Genomic DNA, 19434 nt, shown 5'->3' with positions numbered 1-19434 from the left:
CAGCCAGAGTCTAAACATGGACATAAAACCCCTTCCTGTCATTCTAAGCAAGGGAGAGGGAAGAGGGAGAGGGAGGATTTTTGCTTTTCTCTTTGATGAGGTGTAAAATAGGATTTTAATCTGTGAATTGGTCGAGAAGTGCTGTTCCTGTCAAGGCAGTATATTGTACTGAGTGTGGTTCTGAAGCTAAGGTTCATTTTCCAGCTGGAAAGGAGGGTGTCAGATGAGAAAGAATATTTGCCTCAGTATGTTGCTGTTTGTTGTGCCCCTTCTCTTTCATCTGCCTCATATGGTGTGCAAACATACATGTTGCACCATCCATGATCTGTCCAGAATTCCACATGAATACTACCAACCTGGTGATCTTATTGTTGGCGGACTTGCTTCTCACCTCTTTACCAATTTTGACAAACCAGAGTTCAAAGAAAGGCTAACCACCCATCAACTTCTTAATACCTTGTAAATACTGCATGTATCAAGTAATCAGGTGGTACAGAAACATTCCCCAGCGCTAACTAGGCTTACAGAGAAGCCTGTTCCACTGATTTTAGAGGGATTTCCTTCCAGGCAGAGGTGTCGGGGAGGGGGGACCATCTCAGAGCTGAAGAGTTGGCTTGGAAGGTGGGAAATGGAGATCTGAATGTGTAGTCAGTGAGATGAGAGAGTCTTTCTTTCATTCATGAGTTCTCTCCTCCCCACATCCCACCAAATTTCTTCCAAGAAGGGTTTCAAAAGGGGAGCCACAACTTAAACTTACCTAGTTTAAGATGGAAAGCCCTTCTCTGTTCTGAATATTGAACTTTACCTCTGAAAGTTTGGGGTGAATTGTCTTAAAAGCTCACCTCTCCTTTGAGGTGAAATTCTCATTCAGATGTTTTCATCCAAGTCAGGCTAGTCTTATATGACCCTCCCAGTTTATAATGTGTCACAGGTTTGAATATGATGATAATAACTCCATTAAGCCTGGCTACCTGCTTCTCTGCATTTCAATACAGCATTTTCGTGGGATCAGATCAGTACCTGTAGATAACTGATTTGTATATGTCTAAGCCCAAAGGGCAGCCCCTACACTCTATTTTTATCATGTTAGATCTTCGGATGAAGGGGGGTTTATTATTATTAGTAGTAGTAGTAGTAGTAGTATAATTAATCAGCTTCATGGTTTCAAAATATTTTATGGCTTCTGTTGATGTCTCTGTGTGACTGTCAATGTCTGTAGCCTTGTAGTGTAACTATGGTGCAGGCTTGTTCGATGACAGAGGACTTGTGACAGGGGAAGGGAGGGAATTTCATATATAGACATAGGCTGGATCAGGTCCATTCATTCCAATTGGCCTGGGCAACAACAGACTAATTGGCTGAAGGTTCTGATCAGCCAAGAAATGGCAGTTAACTGTCAGCTGGGAGAAGTAAGGAGGGAGGTGTGAGGGAAAAACCAAAGAAAGCTGTGAAAGTGGACAGCTGAGGTTTAAATAGTAAGCTACTTATCCCCAGTGTGTTAACCATATTTTGTGTTGAAGATCAGAACAGGTGAGCTGGTGTCTATTTCAAGGTAGGAAGCTGCCCAGTTCTTACAAATCAGTTCACATTTGAACATGAACCTACCAAAATTTGCTTGCTCTAAAAAGTTATCTAAACCAAAAGAGAGCCATCATTTGAAATTTATACTTCTCCAGATTTTGCAGTGGAATCTTCTAGCCAAGTCATGTATACAAAAATGCAAATACGGATGTAAAGTTTCCATCAAAATGCATGGAAATGTTGGCGCATGATTTCTGTTCTCATCCTGAAGCAAAGTACTTAACCCGAGGTACTATTTCTCGATTAGTGGAGTCTGTAAACTGAAGCGTTTGTAACCTGAAGCGTCTCTAACCTGAGGTACCACTGTTTTAATAAAAGTGAGCTACAAGTATAAAAGTGGAATACAATGTATTCCTTCAGGGGAAACTCCTTTGCATATATAATAGGACAAAATTTCAACTAAAATGCTGAAGAATTGTCAAGCCTCCCCTCCCCTTTTTAAAAATTGAATAGCATATATTTCAAATATATAGCATGAAATTCTCATTGCAGTGTTGTGCCAAAGAACTACCAGCATATTCTGGCCTTGATATTTGCTGTCAAGGAGATCAATGAGAATCCGAAGATCTTACCAAATATCACCTTAGGATTCCACATCTATGACAGTTACTTCAATGAAAGGATGACCTATCGGGCTGCTCTGAACCTTCCCTCCACACTTATACCCAACTACAAGTGCGACACCCAGAAACACCTGGTGGCAGTTATTGGGGGACTGGACTTTGATACCTCCCTCCAAATGGCAGACATATTGAGCATCTACAAGATTCCCCAGGTAAGATACTGCCTTGGACTCTTCACACTCAATCACCATGATCTTTTCTATCCAAAAACATTTTTTGGGTTGTGACTAAAAAAGGAGTGTGGTCCTGCTCTTCAGAAAATGTGTTTCCTGTGGGCTTTGCAATTAAAGATGTCTGCTCTAGGTGGGCAGTCCTATTTCCCCTTCTTAAGCACACTTGCCTTTTCTCTCTGCTCCAGGTCTGAGCAGTGCCTCCTCTGACTCCTCTAACTAGTCTGGTGTCCCAGGTGCAGTGGATGATGCGGTCCTATTGGTATATTGAAGGAGGATTCAATGGCAGGACCAGTTGGTTTCTATCTCAGGCAGCAAAATATATTAGGTGTGACCTGGCCTCACCCAATAAACCAGGAAGTGTGGCCCTCTAGATATATGAAGTTCAGACAAATTAGAACTTTCAAAGGTCAATACTAGAATTTTCAATAGGTGACTTTCTCTTTATGTTTGGAAATGGTTCTGTACAGAGCTTCTACTGAGGCATGCAGAGAATGGTCTGGATTGACTTTGCACTTTGGCTCATGTGTTGGCAGAAAGGTGCCCTCTTTTCACCAGAGGTGAAGGAGGCATGGCCTACACAAGATTGGCAACAGCAGCTTACTACTCTATGGCCTTTACACCCTCATGCATTAACTAGGGCAGGGGTCAGCAGCAGTGCAGGAAAGCAAGGAGGATGAACTGGAGACAGAAGATGAGGAGAAAGGAGAGCAAAGCGGGGCAGCACTCCATGGCGGCCACCCTCCCAACTTTCTGGAGTCTCCTTCCTGAGGCAACTGGCTCATCATGTCTCCATGGCAGGCAGGCGTTGAATACACATACAATCCTTCTTCTGCATTTATGAATTATGCCTCTTTATTCCCTTTAGCTCACTTATGGTTCCTTTGCTCCAGAAGATCCTGGTCAAAGCCAATCTACTTCCTTCTATAGGATGGTGCCCAATGAAGCCCATCAGTACACTGGGATTGTTGAGTTACTTCTGCATTTTGGTTGGACATGGGTTGGGTTGCTCGCTGTGGATGATGACAGTGGAGAGAGATTTATTCAGACCCTGAAACCTCTGCTCTCCCAGAAAGGCATTTGCTTGGCCTTCTCAGAGACAACCCTGAAAACCACATATTTGGCAGAGTTTTATGATGTGCAGTCTGACTTCATCCAAATCTATCATGTTATTATGGAAAGTGAAGCCAAGGTTGTTGTTTTCTATGGAGGAACAACGCCCATGATTCGCTTGCGAACAATGCTAGTGCTAGGTGAAATGGAAAATATTAACAAAACATCTGTGGGCAAGGTGTGGATTCTGACAGCACAGGTGGATTTCACAACATTGACCTACCAAATGAGTTGGGATATGCATGTCTTCCACGGTTCCCTCTCCTTTGCAGTTTATTCAAATGTGGTACAAGGATTCAAAGCCTTTCTTCGTGTACAAAATCCTTTTGAGGAAAATGGAAATGGCTTTGTCAAGCAGTTCTGGGCACAGGTATTTCTCTGTTTATTTCCAAACCCCAACACAGAAGAGCAGGCCAGTGAAATCTGCACTGGAGAGGAGAAGCTGGAAGATCTCCCTTCGTCCGGCTTTGAGATGAGCATAACAAGCCACAGCTATAGCGTCTATAATGCTGTTTATGCCACAGCACATGCTTTACATGCCATGTTCTTGTCCAGGACCAAATACAGGGCAGCGGTGGAAGGAGGGATGCAGAAGCTTCAGAAACTGCAGCCTTGGCAGGTAATGCTATCATAACATACAAGTTATTTGACATGGGCAGTGAAGTGATCTCTTTCAGCTTTTGCCTTCCGGAAGAAGGTACAGGGTTATAAAGACTAGGACTAGCCTCCTGAGAAACAGTTTTTATTCAATTGTGATTTTGGTTTTAAACACAGTGTAAGGTAGTCTCTATGGGAGTATATTGTATTTAATTATGGGGTATCAGAGTTTTTAGGGGGTTAACCAGGCTGGGATAGCTGGGATAGCAGGCTTGTTGGTTTCTGTATGTCTGATGTAGATTTTCATTTTCGTTGTTCTGTATGGGTCAATGATAAGAAAGATTATCTTATCGTATCTAAATGTAGAAGACTAAACTGAAAATTTTCAAGTACTAACTGTAGGCTATGATCCTCCGCTTAACGTAGGCAGATAAGCTGCTCCTCCAGTTGTTAAGCAGTAGCTGTGAATCCTGTACTGTGCTGCTTCTTTGTTAATAGGTACCTATGTTTATAGAGAAACTGTAAGTGAAGGAGAATCTGATCTTGCTCTGTCCTGCTCCATTACAAGCAGTTTCTCTGCACACAATTTGAGGGAAGGATCCAAGCCTACAATGAGAGGAGAAGGTGAGAGCAGTTCAGAGAATTCACATGTAGGCTGAGTTTCCCCAAAACCAAAAGGCTTTGTTGCCCATCTCCTCCCAAAGTGAAGGGAAGTGACATAGACGAAGCCTGGTAGGACAGCTTTGCTGTTGTTTAGTCGTTCAGTCGTGTCCGACTCTTCGTGACCCCATGGACCAGAGCACGCCAGGCACTCCTGTCTTCCACTGCCTCCCGCAGTTTGGTCAGACTCATGGACAGCTTACTCCATGGTATTAGCCCCCTTCATGGGTTGATTAGATGTCTTCATGATGGTTATTTGAGGCTGGTTACCCTACGATTCTCTTCCGTGGGGTGTGACATATCCAGGCAGTAGGAACTGAAAGCCATGGATTTTTTCCTCATTTCTTCTTGGTCAGGAATGCATTAGGATTTTCCCTATAGGAGAGAAAGGAAATCATTGGCTCTCTCTGTGAATGCTCGCCTTACGAACCAATTCCAATGAATGGATTCTGTTTGCTTAGCAGTCCCTGCCAGTACTGAACGTTGAAGGCATCCTGAGTGTCAGTAAGGAGAGACATATGCATTACTTCATAGTTCCTATTTTTCTTCCAATGCAGCTCCATCCCTTCCTTAGGAGTGTCTCCTTTAACAACTCCGCTGGAGAAACGGTATCTTTCAGTGAGAGCAGGGAAGCAGAAGCTGGCTTTGATATTACCAACATTGTCACTTTTCCAAATAACTCCTTCATGAGAGTCAAGGTTGGAAGACTGGGTGGGGAGGCTGTCCCAGGCCAGCTGATTTCCACTGATGACAACAGAATGGTGTGGCACCAGAGCTTTCACCAGGTGAGGCATAATTCCTACATCCATGAGAGACAGGAAAAGAGAATATCTTTAACATTACATTCCAACAGATTGCGCTCCATTTGAGATATTTGTTCCCCAAATAGAAAAATGAGTAGTTTGGCTCTGAGTCTGGAATAAGTATTTTAGTGTCTTCCTATTTCTAGTTGGGGGTGGGTTGAAATACTACTAATTTCTGTGTGTTAAAATGTTTATGTGTTTATTTAAATGGGCAGGTTCCACCCCTTTCGTTATGTAACCCAAGTTGCCCTCCTGGTTCCAGGAAGGAAAAGAAGGAGGGGGAGCCATTCTGCTGCTATGATTGTGCTCCATGTCCTCAAGGCAAGATTTCATCACAGAAAGGTAGGGGACACAATATATAGATGGTACTTTTCAAATGTATAAAGGAGACATCTGTGATATTTCTATTTGAACCTTAAGAGTTTCACAGTGGTAGCATTTGTAGTTGCTATCCATAACATCTCAAATCTGAATATATTATTTTCTTTCCAGACATGGTTGACTGTGTTGGGTGCCCCAAAGATCACTATCCACACAGAGACCAATCACAATGCATTCCAAAGACCATCAGCTTCCTGTCTTTTAAAGAGCCTCTGGGGATGAGCTTAGCATTGTTTGCTCTTTCTCTCTCTCTCCTCACAGTGGTGGTCCTAGTCATCTTCATTAAACATCAGGACACACCACTTGTCAGAGCAAACAATCGGGACCTCACCTACACTCTCCTCACTTTCCTCCTGCTCTGCTTCCTCTGCCCATTGATCTTCCTCAGCCCTCCAGAAAGAGTGAGCTGCCTGATCCGACAAATGGCTTTTGGCCTTGTTTTCACAGTGACCGTTTCTTGTGTTCTGGCCAAAACGATCACGGTGGTTCTGGCCTTTGTGGCCACCAAACCAGGATCCAGAATGAGAAAGTGGGTGGGGAAAAGACTGGCAAGCTCCATTGTGATTTCTTGTTCCCTTATCCAAGTGGTCATTTGTACTATATGGTTAGGAACCTCTCCCCCATTTCCTGATTCTGACATGCAGTCTGCGATGAGAGAAATCATTCTAGGCTGCAACGAAGGGTCAGTCGCCCTGTTTTACTGTGTTCTGGCTTACATGGGCTTTTTGGCCATTCTCAGCTTTGTTGTGGCCTTTTTTGCCAGGAAACTGCCTGACAGCTTCAATGAGGCCAAATTCATCACCTTTAGCATGTTGTTGTTTTGTAGTGTTTGGATCTCCTTTGTTCCAGTGTACCTGAGCACCAAGGGGAAATACATGGTGGCTGTGGAGATCTTCTCCATCTTGGCCTCCAGTGCTGGCTTACTGGGCTCCATCTTTGCTCCCAAATGCTACATCATTGTGTTGAGACCTGATCTGAACTGCAAGGAGAAGTTAATAAAGAAGAAATAACAAATTAGCCTAACATCTCTGTTTTTTGTTCTATCAGAATATGGGCAAATTAATCTCTCTTTTTCTACATCGTATAACCATGCTGTATTTTATCTGTTACAATTCCTGTGTGCAATTACTTTTAAAATCCTCTGTGGTCTTTCTGAAATAGGATTTCAGAAACAATTTTGGGGAGAGAATATACCTAGGGGTTAACATGACTGCTAAGAATGTGAATCTGTTTAAGGATAACTATGAAAAATGTTGGACGGAAGTGAAAAAGGATCTAGAAATATGGTCAAATCTGAAGTTATCATTGCTAGGCCGAATTGTTGTGATAAAGATGAATGTATTGCCAAGGATGTTGTTTTTGTTTCAAACATTGCAAATATTAGATAAAATGGAGTGTTTCAAGAAGTGGCAGAGAAATATCTCTAGATTTGTCTGGCAGGGCATGAAACCTCGAATAAAATTTAAGATATTAACTGACGCTAAGGAAAGAGGTGGATTTGCCCTGCCAGACTTAAAACTTTATTATGAATCAGCCGCTTTTTTCTGGCTGAGAGAATGGATGCTTCTTGAGAACACTGATGTGTTGGACTTAGAAGGCTTTAATAATGTCTTTGGGTGGCATGCATATCTGTGGTATGATAAGGTCAAAGCACATAACGCGTTTAAAAACCATATTGTCAGAAAAGCACTGTTTAATGTTTGGGTAAGATATAAGGATTTGCTTGAGAATAAAACCCCAAGGTGGCTGTCACCAATGGAAGCGAAGGCTCAGAAAAAGCTCGATATGGAGGCTAAACAACCGAAATATTGGGAAAATTTGGAACAAGAGGGAGACAGATTAAAACTGCAGAGTTTTGAAAAATTAAAAAATAGAGTGCGAGATTGGCTTCATTATTATCAGATAATGGAGGCAAATAATTTGGATTAAAAAATTGGATTCCAGGTGGAAAAATCAAAATTGGAAACAGAACTGTTAGACTCCAAAACTAAGAATTTGTCAAGAATGTATAATTTGCTGTTGAAATGGAATACTCAGGATGAAACAGTGAAATCTGTTATGATTAAATGGGCACAGGATGTTGGACATAACATTATGATGGCTGACTGGGAACAGTTATGGACCACAGGTATGAAGTTCACGGCATGTAATGCCTTAAGAGAGAATATAATGAAAATGATATACAGGGGGTACATGACACCAGTCAAGCTTGCGAAAATTTTATCACTTACCCAATAATAAATGCTGGAAATGTAAAGAGACAGAAGGTACATTCTTTCACCTTTGGTGGACATGCCCAAGGATTAAGGCTTTCTGGGAGATGATCTATAATGAAATGAAAAAGGTATTTAAATATACCTTTCTGAAGAAACCAGAGGCCTTTCTCCTGGGCATGGTTGGCCAATTGGTGCCAAAGAAGGATAGAACTTTCTTTAAGTATGCTACAACAGCAGCAAGAATACTTATTGCAAAGTATTGGAAGACACAAGATCTACCCACTCTGGAAGAATGGCAGATGAAGGTGATAGACTATATGGAACGGGCGGAAATGACTGGCAGAATCCGAGACCAGGGAGAAGAGTCGGTGGAGGAAGATTGGAAGAAATTTAAAGACTATTTACAGAAACATTGTAAAATTAATGAATGTTAGAATGATGTTGGAATGGATCTATGTGATTTTAGCAAAAATGTATCAAAGATTTAAGAAAAATAGACTGCTAATTGGTGAAAAGAGGGAAAGTAAACTTATATTAAGATCAATATAAATTTTCAGGATAAAAATTTTGAAGAGAGGGAAAGGATTTGCTGAAATGGATAATTGACTTAGAATACAAAAAAGGGAGGTGTGAGGAGGTCAGGGAAACAAGCAAATGAAAGATAAGTTATGGGAAGGCTCGATTTGTTTTGTTTTTTATTGTTTCTATTTTTCTGTTTTTTTATTGTGATGTGTTGTTTTGCCATTGTTTAATTTGGTGTTTTTTCTTTTGTCTTTTTGTAAACTTAAAACCTTAATAAATACTATTTTTTAAAAAAAATGGGGGAGAGAATAAAGCTGGGTGCCAGGCTCACACCTCTCCCCAAATGCTCCCTGGGGCTCTGTTGTGGCCCTAGCCCTTTGTCAGGGATACGGACAAAAGCATGGCGAGCCCCTGGATTCCTTTAACGGAATACCCTTGCAGCAGCAGCAGCAGCATTGGAGGGGCAGGCACAGCCAACCACATCCCCTCCACCAACCAAAAAATTAACCAATGCCTAACCACAATCTTACAAGTTGTGACGATTTGCTACGCAGTAGGCAAACCCAAATGGCCCCAGCCAATCAGCCAAATGGTAAAAATTCCTACCAGGCCCCTGCTCCAAAGCAGACGACCCCATGACAGGCATAGCAAGGTCAGCGCAAACCCTAATTTAAGGGAGGGTGGGTGGGTAATTTGATGTGCTCAGCGAAAAGAGAAAGCTCAATGCTGTGCATAGGGACCTATATAGCACCCCCATCAATCAAATAAAATTGCAACCATCAATTTTCCCCAGCAACATTGGGTGTGCCCAATCAAATTCGTGGCCATCCAAACTAACCCACCCAGCAACAGGGGATGTCATGGTTGCTCCCACCACAACATGTGCTCTTCATGAAGGAGAACCCGCTTTATCAGACATTATTTGAAACATGGTGGAACAAGAAGATTGGTAAATAAAAAGACCATTTCATTCCATGACCCACTATGAATACTGAATACATCTGGGCAATTGTAAAGTTAATTCTCTCATAAATCTTGATATCTCAAATACGTTAACTAACCATTCTTTTTGTATTTGCTAATCGTTTTTTCTTTATTGCATCTATATACCACCCCTCCAAATAGTTCTTTGTTTCACATACTCACATTTTTTGGGCAGTCTATATGTTTCCATATTTGAGGTGTTTTTCTATTAGGAGCACAAATAGCTGCTTGTGCTTATATTAATAATTTTATAATAATTTATTATTTATACCCCACTCATCTGGCTGGGTTTCCTCAGCCACTCTAGGCAGCTTCCAGCACAATATTAAAATACAATGATTCATCAAATATTAAAAGCTTCTCTAAACAGGGCTGCCTTCAGATGTCTTCTAAAACTCTGATAGTTGTTTATTTCTTTGACATCTGATGGGAGGGCGTTCTACAGGGCGGGCGCCACTACCAAGAAGGCCCTCTGCCTGGTTCCCTGTAACTTCACTTCTCTCAGTCCGGGAATAGCCAGAAGGCCCTTAGTGCTGGACCTCAGCGTCCAAGCTGAATGATAGGGGTGGAGATGCTCCTCCAGGTATACTGGGCCTAGGCCATTTAAGGCTTTAAATGTCAGCACCAACACTTTGAATTGTGCCCAGAAACATACTGGGAGCCAATGTAGGTCTTTCAGGATGAGTGTTATATGGTCTCAGCGGCCACTCCCAGTCACCAGTCTAGCTGCCACATTCTGGATTAGTTGTAGTTTCCGCGTCACTTTCAAAGGTAGCCCCACACAGAGCGCATTGCAATAGTCCAAACAGGAGATAACCAGAGCATGCACCACTCTGGCAAGACAGTCCATGGGCAGGTAGGGTCTCAGCCTGCGTACCAGATGGAGCTGGTAGACAGCTGCCCAGGACACAGAATTGACCTGTGCCTTCATGGACAGCTGTGATTCCAAAATGACTCCCTGGCTGTGCACCCGGTCCTTCAGGGGCACAGTTACCTCATTCTGGACCAGGGAGTCTTCCACACCCACCCACCTCCTGTCCCCCAGAGACAGTACTTCTGTCTTGTCAGGATTCAACCTCAATCTGTTAGCTGCAATCCATCCTCCAACCGCCTCCAGACACTCACACAGCACTTGCAAAGAATGTGTGGTTTCTGAACACCTTCTCAGGCTTAATTTCCCACTGCTGCAGGACATGTAAAGGAGGTGAGAGAGATGCTAGCGTATCAGGAAGGAGTGGGGTTTCCTAGTTCTTGTCTGGCCATGGGGGCCCAGCCTATGGTCCCACATGGACAAACAAGTAAAAGAGAAGGCTTATACCTGTCAGGGTTAGGTAAGTTGAGGGTTATGTTGTCTGGGAAGGTAAGAAGGGGCCTTTGCAAAAACCAACCTTGACAGCAGCCCTGCAAAGTCACCAAAAATCACCAAAAATCTGTCATGGTATAGCCCTAACCAAGAAGCTACATACCACATTCAGATGACATCCTACAATAAGAAGTAAAAGCAGCAAATATAAGTAAATACATTATTGAGAGATTGCAGGACCAAACAGAACCATTTTAACTTAGAACTACATTTAAGAAAGATACCAAGACACTCTTGGAATTTGAGCAGGGCCCGAAAACAGTAAAAGCTAGCTTACCTCACCCTAATTACCAACCTTTAGAATCATAGACCCCGCCAGCAGGTTTATCCAGACATACATGGCCTATTGCTCTCTATCGGTCTACCCAAGAAGCATAATATTTAAGGTCTTATCTGGTTGCTACAAGCTCAGAACTCATGGCTCTAAGAAGTCTCTCTTGGACTCCTATACCAATAATTTGGAGCTTTCACCAGTGTAACTAAGCCAAGTGTTACTGCCTGTGTTTTCTGACTGATGTATGGAGAAACACATGAACCTCACCTTTGAAGAGTTTGTAAGTATGCCAGTTTTCACTGACCAGATGTGTGGTCCTTTTCAATGCTTAGGGGTGAGGGAAGTTTTGGAACTCATGGGGGTATATTTTTAAGACCTAACAACCTATATTTCCACGCTTTACTTTGCTGAATATTTTGTGATTGAAAATATCTGTTGGGGTTCTCTTACCAAAGAGTACTTGCCCCAAACATGAATCCTGGCATCCAGGGAATTCTCCCTTTTTATACTTAATTTTACTTGCCATCTACACAAATCATCTGCCATAACTCAACCCCTTTCACAATTGTTCAGTCTTAGTAGAATTGTCAGTAAATTAATGAACAGGTGTTCAGGGGGGAATTTTGGAGGTCAGAATGACCATTTCCACTGTTCAGATGAAGCTTTTCAGCACTGATAGCAGACTGGACCACTGTTCTGTTCTTTTCTTCCTCCTTGTAGGTATTTTTGCATGCTCTTTTGTTGTCCCATAAACAGACAGAAACCACTTTTGATGAAATAACACAAGCATGTGATGGTGTTTTTTCTAGTCATTTTGTTGTTTTTGATGTAGAGAGACCTAGTTATCATCAAATCTGTAATTACCAATCTCATCATGACTAAGTCTCTCTTGAATAATGTCTCAATAGATTTCCAGACAATACCAGCCAGAGTCTAAACATGGGCATAAAACGCCTTCCTGCCATTCTAAGCAAGGGAGAGGGAAGAGGGAGAGGCAGGATTTTTGCTTTTCTCTGTGTTGAGGTGTAAAATAGGATTTTAATCTATGAATTGGTCGAGAAGTGCTGTTCCTGTCAAGGCAGTATATTGTACTGAGTGTGGTTCTGAAGCTAAGGTTCATTTTCCAGCTGGAAAGGAGGGTGTCAGATGAGAAAGAATATTTGCCTCAGTATGTTGCTGTTTGTTGTGCCCATTCTCTTTCATCTTCCACATATAGTTTGCAAACATACATGTTGCACCATCCATGATCTGTCCAGAATTCCACATGAATACTACCAAGCTGGTGATCTTATTATTGGCGGACTTGCTTCTCACCTCCTTACTGCTTCTGACAAAGAAGACTTCAAGGAAAGGCTAACGACCAGTCAACTTCTTAATACCTTGTAAAGACTTCATATGACACATAATCAGATGTCACAAAAACGTCCCCCTGCTCTAACCAGGCTTACTCAGAAACAAGTTCCACTGATTTTAGAGGCATTTCCTTCCAGGCAGAGGTGTCGGGGGGGGGGGACCATCTCAGAGCTGAAGAGTTGGCTTGGAAGGTGGGAAATGGAGATCTGAATGTGTAGTCAGTGAGATGAGAGAGTCTTTCTTTCATTCATGAGTTCTCTCCTCCCCACATCCCACCAAATTTCTTCCAAGAAGGGTTTCACAAGAGGAGCCACAACTTAAACTTACCTAGTTTAAGATGGAAAGCCCTTCTTTGTTCTGAATATTGAACTTCATCTCTGAAAGTTTGGGGTGAAGGGTCTTAAAAGCTCACCTCTCCTTTGAGGTGAAATTCTCATTCAGATCTTCTCATCCAAGTCAGGCTAGTCTTATATGACCCTCCCAGTTTAAAATGTGTCACAGGTTAGAATATGATGAGAATAACTCCATTAAGCCTGGCTACTTGCTTCTCTGAATTTCAATACAACTTTTGTTCCGGGAGTCAGATCAATACCTATAAATAAATAAATAATTTGTATATGTCTAAGCCCAAACGGCAACCTGTACACTTTATTTTTATCATGTTAGATCTTCAGATGAAGGGGGTATATTATTATTATTATTATTATTATTATTATTATTATTATTATTATTATTATTATTCAGCTTCGTGGTTTCAAAATATTTTATGGCTTCTGTTGATGTCTCTGTGTGACTGTCAATGTCTGTAGCCTTGTGCTGTCACTATGGTGCAGGCTTGTTCGATGACAGAGGACTGGTGGCAGGGGAAGAGAGGGAAATTCATTTATAGACAGAGCTGGATCAGGTCCATTTATTCCAATTGGCCAGGGCAACAACAGACTAACTGGCAGAAGGTTCTGATCAGCCAAGAAATGGCAGTTAAGCGTCTGTAACCTGAGGTACCACTGTATTAATAAAAGTGAGCTACAAGTATAAAAGTGGAATACAATGTATTTCTTCAAGGGAAACGCCTTTCCATATATACTAGGACACAATTTCAACTAAAATGCTGAAGAATTGTCAAGCCTCCCCCCCCCCTTTTTAAATGCATAGCATATATTTCAAATATATAGCATAAAATTCTCATTGCAGTGTTGTGCCAAAGAACTACCAGCATATTCTGGCCTTGATATTTGCTGTCAAGGAGATCAATGAGAACCCCAAGATCTTACCAAATATCACCTTAGGATTCCACATCTATGACAGTTACTTCAATGAAAGGATGACCTATCGGGCTGCTCTGAACCTTCCCTCCACATTTATACCCAACTACAAGTGTGACACCCAGAAACACCTGGTGGCAGTTATTGGGGGACTGGACTTTGATACCTCCCTCTACATGGCAGACATATTGAGCATCTACAAGATTCCCCAGGTAAGATACTGCCTTGGACTCTTCACACTCAATCACCATGATCTTTTCTATCCAAAAACGTTTTGTAGAGTTGTGGATAAAAAAGGAGGCTGGTCCTGCTCTTCACAAAATGTGTTTCCTGTGGGCTTTGCAATTAAAGATGTCTGCTCTAGGTGGGCAATCCTATTTCCCCTTCTTAAGCACACTTGCCTTTTCTCTCTGCTCTAGGTCTGAGGAGTGCCTCCCCTGACTCCTCTAACTAGTCTGGTGTCCCAAGTGCAGTAGATGATGCGGTCCTATTGGTATATTGAAGGAGGATTCAATGGCAGGAGCAGTTGGTCTCTATCTCAGGCAGCATAATGTATTAGGTGTGACCTGGCCTCACCCAATAAACCAGGAAGTGTGGGTGGTGTGGGAGAAGGTGGCCCTCTAGATATATGAGGTTCAGACAAATTAGAGCTTTCAAAGGTCAATACTAGGATTTTCAATAGGTGACTTTCTCTTTATGTTTGGAAATGGTTCTGTACAGAGCTTCTACTGAGGCATGCAGAGAATGGTCTGGATTGACTTTGCACTTTGGCTCATGTGTTGGCAGAAAGGTGCCCTCTTTTCACCGGAGGTGAAGTCGGCATGACCTACACAAGATTGGCAACAGCAGCTTACTACTCTATGGCCTTTACACCCTCATGCATTAACTAGGGCGGGGGTCAGCAGCAGTGCAGGAAAGCAAGGAGGATGAACTGGAGACAGAAGATGAGGAGAAAGGAGAGCAAAGCAGGGCAGCACGCCATGGCGGCCAACCTCCCAACTTTCTGGAGTCTCCTTCCTGAGGCAACTGGCTCATCATGTCTCCATGGCAGGCAGGCATTGAATACACATACAGTCCTTCTTCTGCATTTATGAATTATGCCTCTTTATTCCCTTTAGCTCACTTATGGTTCCTTTGCTCCAGAAGATCCTGGTCAAAGCCAATCCACTTCCTTCTATAGGATGGTGCCGAATGAAGCCCATCAGTACACTGGGATTGTTGAGTTACTTCTGCATTTTGGTTGGACATGGGTTGGGTTGCTCGCTGTGGATGATGACAGTGGAGAGAGATTTATTCAGACCCTGAAACCTCTGCTCTCCCAGAAAGGCATTTGCTTGGCCTTCTCAGAGACAACCCTGAAAACCACATATCTGGCAGACTTTTATGATGTGCAGTCTGACTTCATCCAAATCTATCATGTTATTATGGAAAGTGAAGCCAAGGTTGTTGTTTTCTATGGAGGAACAACGCCCATGATTCGCTTGCGAACAATGCTAGTGCTAGGTGAAATGGAAAATATTAACAAAACATCTGTGGGCAAGGTGTGGATTCTGACAGCACAGGTGGATTTCACAACATTGACCTACCAAATGAGTTGGGACATGCATGTCTTCCACGGTTCCCTCTCCTTTGCAGTTTATTCAAATGTGGTACAAGGATTCAAAGCCTTTCTTCAGGTACAAAATCCTTTTGAGGCAAATGGAAATGGCTTTGTCAAGCAGTTCTGGGCACAGGTATTTCTCTGTTTATTTCCAAACCCCAACACAGAAGAGCAGGCCAGTGAAATCTGCACTGGAGAGGAGAAGCTGGAAGATCTCCCTTCATCCGGCTTTGAGATGAGTATAACAAGCCACAGCTATAGCATCTATAATGCTGTCTATGCCACAGCACATGCTCTACATGCAATGTTCTTGCCCGGGGCCAAATACAGGGCAGCAGTGGAAGGAGGGATGCACAAGCTTCAGAAACTGCAGCCTTGGCAGGTAATGCTATCATAACATACAAGTTATTTGACATGGGCAGTGAAGTGATCTCTTTCAGCTTTTGCCTTCTGGAAGAAGGTACAGGGTTATAAAGACTAGGACTAGCCTCCTGAGAAACAGTTTTTATTCAATTGTGATTTTGGTTTTAAACACAGTGTAAGGTAGTCTCTATGGGAGTATATTGTATTTAATTATGGGGTATCAGAGATTTTAGGGACCTAACCAGGCTGGGATAGCTGGGATAGCAGGCTTGTTGGTTTCTGTATGTCTGATGTAGATTTTCAATTTCGTTGTTCTGTATGGGACAATGACAATAAAGATTATCGTATCGTATCTAAATGTAGAAGACTAAACTGAAAATTTTCAAGTACTAACTGTAGGCTATGATCCTCCGCTTAACGTAGGCAGATAAGCTGCTCCTCCAGTTCTTAAGCAGTAGCTGTGAATCCTGTACTGTGCTGCTTCTTTGTTAATAGGTACCTATGTTTGCGGAGAAACTGTAAGTGAAGGAGAATCTGATCTTGCTCTGTCCTGCTCCATTACAAGCAGTTTCTCTGCACACAATTTGAGGGGAGGATCCAAGCCTACAATGAGAGGAGAAGGTGAGAGCAGCTCCGAGAATTCACATGTAGGCTGAGTTTCCCCAAAACCAAAAGGCTTTGTTGCCCATCTCCTCCCAAAGTGAAGGGAAGTGACATAGACGAAGCCTGGTAGGACAGCTTTGCTGTTGTTTAGTCGTTCAGTTGTGTCCGACTCTTCGTGACCCCATGGACCAGAGCACGCCAGGCACTCCTGTCTTCCACTGCCTCCCGCAATTTGGTCAGACTCATGGACAGCTTACTCCATGGCATTAGCCCCCTTCATGCGTTGATTAGATGTCTTCATGATCGTTATTTGAGGCTGGTTACCCTACGATTCTCTTCGGTGGGGTGTGACATATCCAGGCAGTGGGAACTGAAAGCCATGGATTTTTTCCTCATTTCTTCTTGGTCAGGAATGCATTAGGATTTTCCCTATAGGAGAGAAAGGAAATCATTGGCTCTCTCTGTGAATGCTCGGCTTACAAACCAATTCCAATGAATGGATTCTGTTTGCATAGCAGTCCCTGCCAGTACTGAATGTTGGAGGCATCCTGAGTGTCAGTAAGGAGAGACATATGCATTACTTCATAGTTCCTATTTTTCTTCCAATGCAGCTCCATCCCTTCCTTACGAGTGTCTCCTTTAACAACTCTGCTGGAGAAACAGTAACTTTCAGTGAGAGCAGGGAAGCAGAAGCTGGCTTTGATATTACCAACATAGTCACTTTTCCAAATAACTCCTTCATGAGAGCCAAGGTTGGAAGACTGGGTGGGGAGGCTGTCCCAGGCCAGCTGATTTCCATTGATGACAACAGAATGGTGTGGCACCAGAGCTTTCACCAGGTGAGGCATAATTCCTACATCCATGAGAGACAGGAAAAGAGAATATCTTTAACATTACATTCCAACAGATTGCGCTCCATTTGAGATATTTGTTACCCAAATAGAAAAATGAGTAGTTTGGCTCTGAGTCTGGAATAAGTATTTTAGTGTCTTCCTATTTCTAGTTGGGGGTGGGTTGAAATACTACTAATTTCTGTGTGCTAAAATGTTTATTTGTTTATTTAAATGGGCAGGTTCCACCCCTTTCGTTATGTAACCCAAGTTGCCCTCCTGGTTCCAGGAAGGAAAAGAAGGAGGGGGAGCCATTCTGCTGCTATGATTGTGCTCCGTGTCCTCAAGGCAAGATTTCATCACAGAAAGGTAGGGGACACAATATATAGATGGTACTTTTCAAATGTATAAAGGAGACACCTGTGATATTTCTATTTGAACCTTAAGAGTTTCAAAGTGGTAGCATTTGTAGTTGCTATCCAGAACATTTGAAATCTGAATATATTATTTTCTCTCCAGATATGGATGACTGTGTTGGGTGCCCCGAAGATCACTATCCACACAGAGACAAATCACTATGCATTCCAAAGACCATCAGCTTCCTGTCTTTTAAAGAGCCTCTGGGGATGAGCTTAGCAATGTTTGCTGTTTTTCTCTCTTTTCTTACAGTGGTGGTCCTAGCCATCTTCATTAAACATCAGGACACACCCATTGTCAGAGCAAACAATCGGGACCTCACCTACACTCTCCTCACTTTCCTCCTGCTCTGCTTCCTCTGCCCATTGATCTTCCTCAGCCCTCCAGAAAGAGTCAGCTGCCTTCTCCGACAAATGGCTTTTGGCCTTGTTTTCACAGTGACCGTTTCTTGTGTTCTGGCCAAAATGATCACGGTGGTTCTGGCCTTTGTGGCCACCAAACCAGGATCCCGAATGAGGAAGTGGGTGGGGAAAAGACTGGCAAGCTCCATTGTGATTTCTTGTTCCCTTATCCAAGCTGGTATTTGCATTGTGTGGTTAGGAACCTCTCCCCCATTCCCTGATTCTGACATGCAGTCTGTGATGAGGGAAATCATTCTAGGCTGCAACGAAGGGTCAGTTGCCCTGTTTTACTGTGTCCTGGGCTACATGGGGTTTCTGGCCATTCTCAGCTTTGTTGTGGCCTTTTTTGCCAGGAAACTGCCTGACAGCTTTAATGAGGCCAAATTCATCACCTTCAGCATGTTGTTGTTTTGTAGTGTTTGGATCTCCTTTGTTCCAGTGTACCTGAGCACCAAGGGGAAATACATGGTGGCTGTGGAGATCTTCTCCATCTTGGCCTCCAGTGTTGGGATACTGGGCTCCATCTTTGCTCCCAAATGCTACATCATTGTGTTGAGACCTGATCTGAACTGCAAGGAGAAGTTAATAAAGAAGAAATAACAAATTAGCCTAACATCTCTGTTTTTTGTTCTATCAGAATATGGGCAAATTAATCTCTCTTTTTCTACATCGTATAACCATGCTGTATTTTATCTGTTACAATTCCTGTGTGCAATTACTTTTAAAATCCTCTGTGGTCTTTCTGAAATAGGGGTCCACAACCTTTTTCAACGTTTGGGAAACTAAGAAACTATCATGGATACTGCTAAGTATGAAGGCCTGACTAGAACACCAGATGGTGGTTAATTATACACTGAAAAAGAGAAAACAATATATTGGGAGGCTTAAAAAGCTTCTCCTTATTCTTTTCTATGTGATTCTCCAGTAAGTAAGGTTTCAGTGGAATTGCTACTGTCATGAGTAATCAGTATCATTGATTTCAGTAGTTAAAGGTGATATTTCCTACACAATTTCTGGTTTTGTTTTTATTTATTTATTTATTTCCTTTTCAATTTCTATACCGCTTTATATTTTTAATACAAATCTCAAAGCGGTGTCAAGGTAAAGGTAAAGGTACCCCTGCCCATACGGGCCAGTCGTGTCCGACTATAGGGTTGTGCGCTCATCTCACTCTAGAGGTCGGGAGCCAGAGCTGTCCACAGACACTTCCGGGTCACATGGCCAGCGTGACTAAGCTGCATCTGGCGAGCCAGCACCAGCGCAGCACACGGAAATGCCATTTACCTTCCCGCTATAAAGCGGTACCTATTTATCTACT

At 42.6% G+C, this 19434-nt stretch overlaps 1 protein-coding gene and 1 long non-coding RNA gene across 4 annotated transcripts; one reads left to right on the top strand and one right to left on the bottom strand.

The window, feature by feature from the left end:
• The first annotated feature begins 1155 nt into the window (after window positions 1–1155).
• Window positions 1156–19150, top strand: LOC310690551 (vomeronasal type-2 receptor 26-like). Of its 3 annotated transcripts, XM_083469735.1 has the most exons (7): window positions 4951–5529; window positions 5763–5889; window positions 13832–14114; window positions 15021–15884; window positions 17080–17307; window positions 17541–17667; window positions 17818–19150. In XM_083469735.1, the coding sequence occupies exons 2-7, from the start codon at window positions 5858–5860 to the stop codon at window positions 18714–18716; spliced, it is 2433 nt and encodes an 810-aa protein (XP_083325861.1). In that variant the 5' UTR covers window positions 4951–5529; window positions 5763–5857; the 3' UTR covers window positions 18717–19150. The 3 variants fall into 3 exon arrangements, with proteins under 3 accessions (XP_083325860.1, XP_083325859.1, XP_083325861.1); XM_083469734.1 differs by lacking the exons at window positions 13832–14114; window positions 15021–15884; window positions 17080–17307; window positions 17541–17667; window positions 17818–19150 and adding exons at window positions 1156–1530; window positions 2074–2356; window positions 3243–4106; window positions 6040–6945 and having other exon boundaries at window positions 5302–5529; XM_083469733.1 differs by lacking the exons at window positions 13832–14114; window positions 15021–15884; window positions 17080–17307; window positions 17541–17667; window positions 17818–19150 and adding exons at window positions 1156–1552; window positions 2074–2356; window positions 3243–4106; window positions 6040–6945 and having other exon boundaries at window positions 5302–5529.
• LOC310690870 lies at window positions 15504–17108 on the bottom strand. Its single transcript, XR_014518234.1, has 3 exons — window positions 16726–17108; window positions 16511–16608; window positions 15504–15588 (listed from the first exon to the last, which is right to left on the bottom strand). It is a non-coding gene; the product is annotated as an uncharacterized lncRNA (long non-coding RNA).
• Window positions 19151–19434: the final 284 nt, after the last annotated feature.

Source organism: Podarcis liolepis, assembly GCF_965112155.1.
Source record: "Podarcis liolepis genome assembly, chromosome: 13".
Taxonomy (NCBI): Eukaryota; Metazoa; Chordata; class Lepidosauria; order Squamata; family Lacertidae; genus Podarcis; species Podarcis liolepis.
This window is presented reverse-complemented; position numbering and strand designations above follow the sequence as displayed.

Bases quoted from the DNA above. Each gene is read 5' to 3' on its own strand.
- LOC310690551 (XM_083469735.1), top strand. From the start codon at position 5,858: ATGTCCTCAAGGCAAGATTTCATCACAGAAAG. The intron at 15,885-17,079 runs GTAATGCTATCA...CTTCCAATGCAG, and splicing joins AGAAACTGCAGCCTTGGCAG to CTCCATCCCTTCCTTACGAG. The intron at 17,308-17,540 runs GTGAGGCATAAT...TTAAATGGGCAG, and splicing joins GGCACCAGAGCTTTCACCAG to GTTCCACCCCTTTCGTTATG.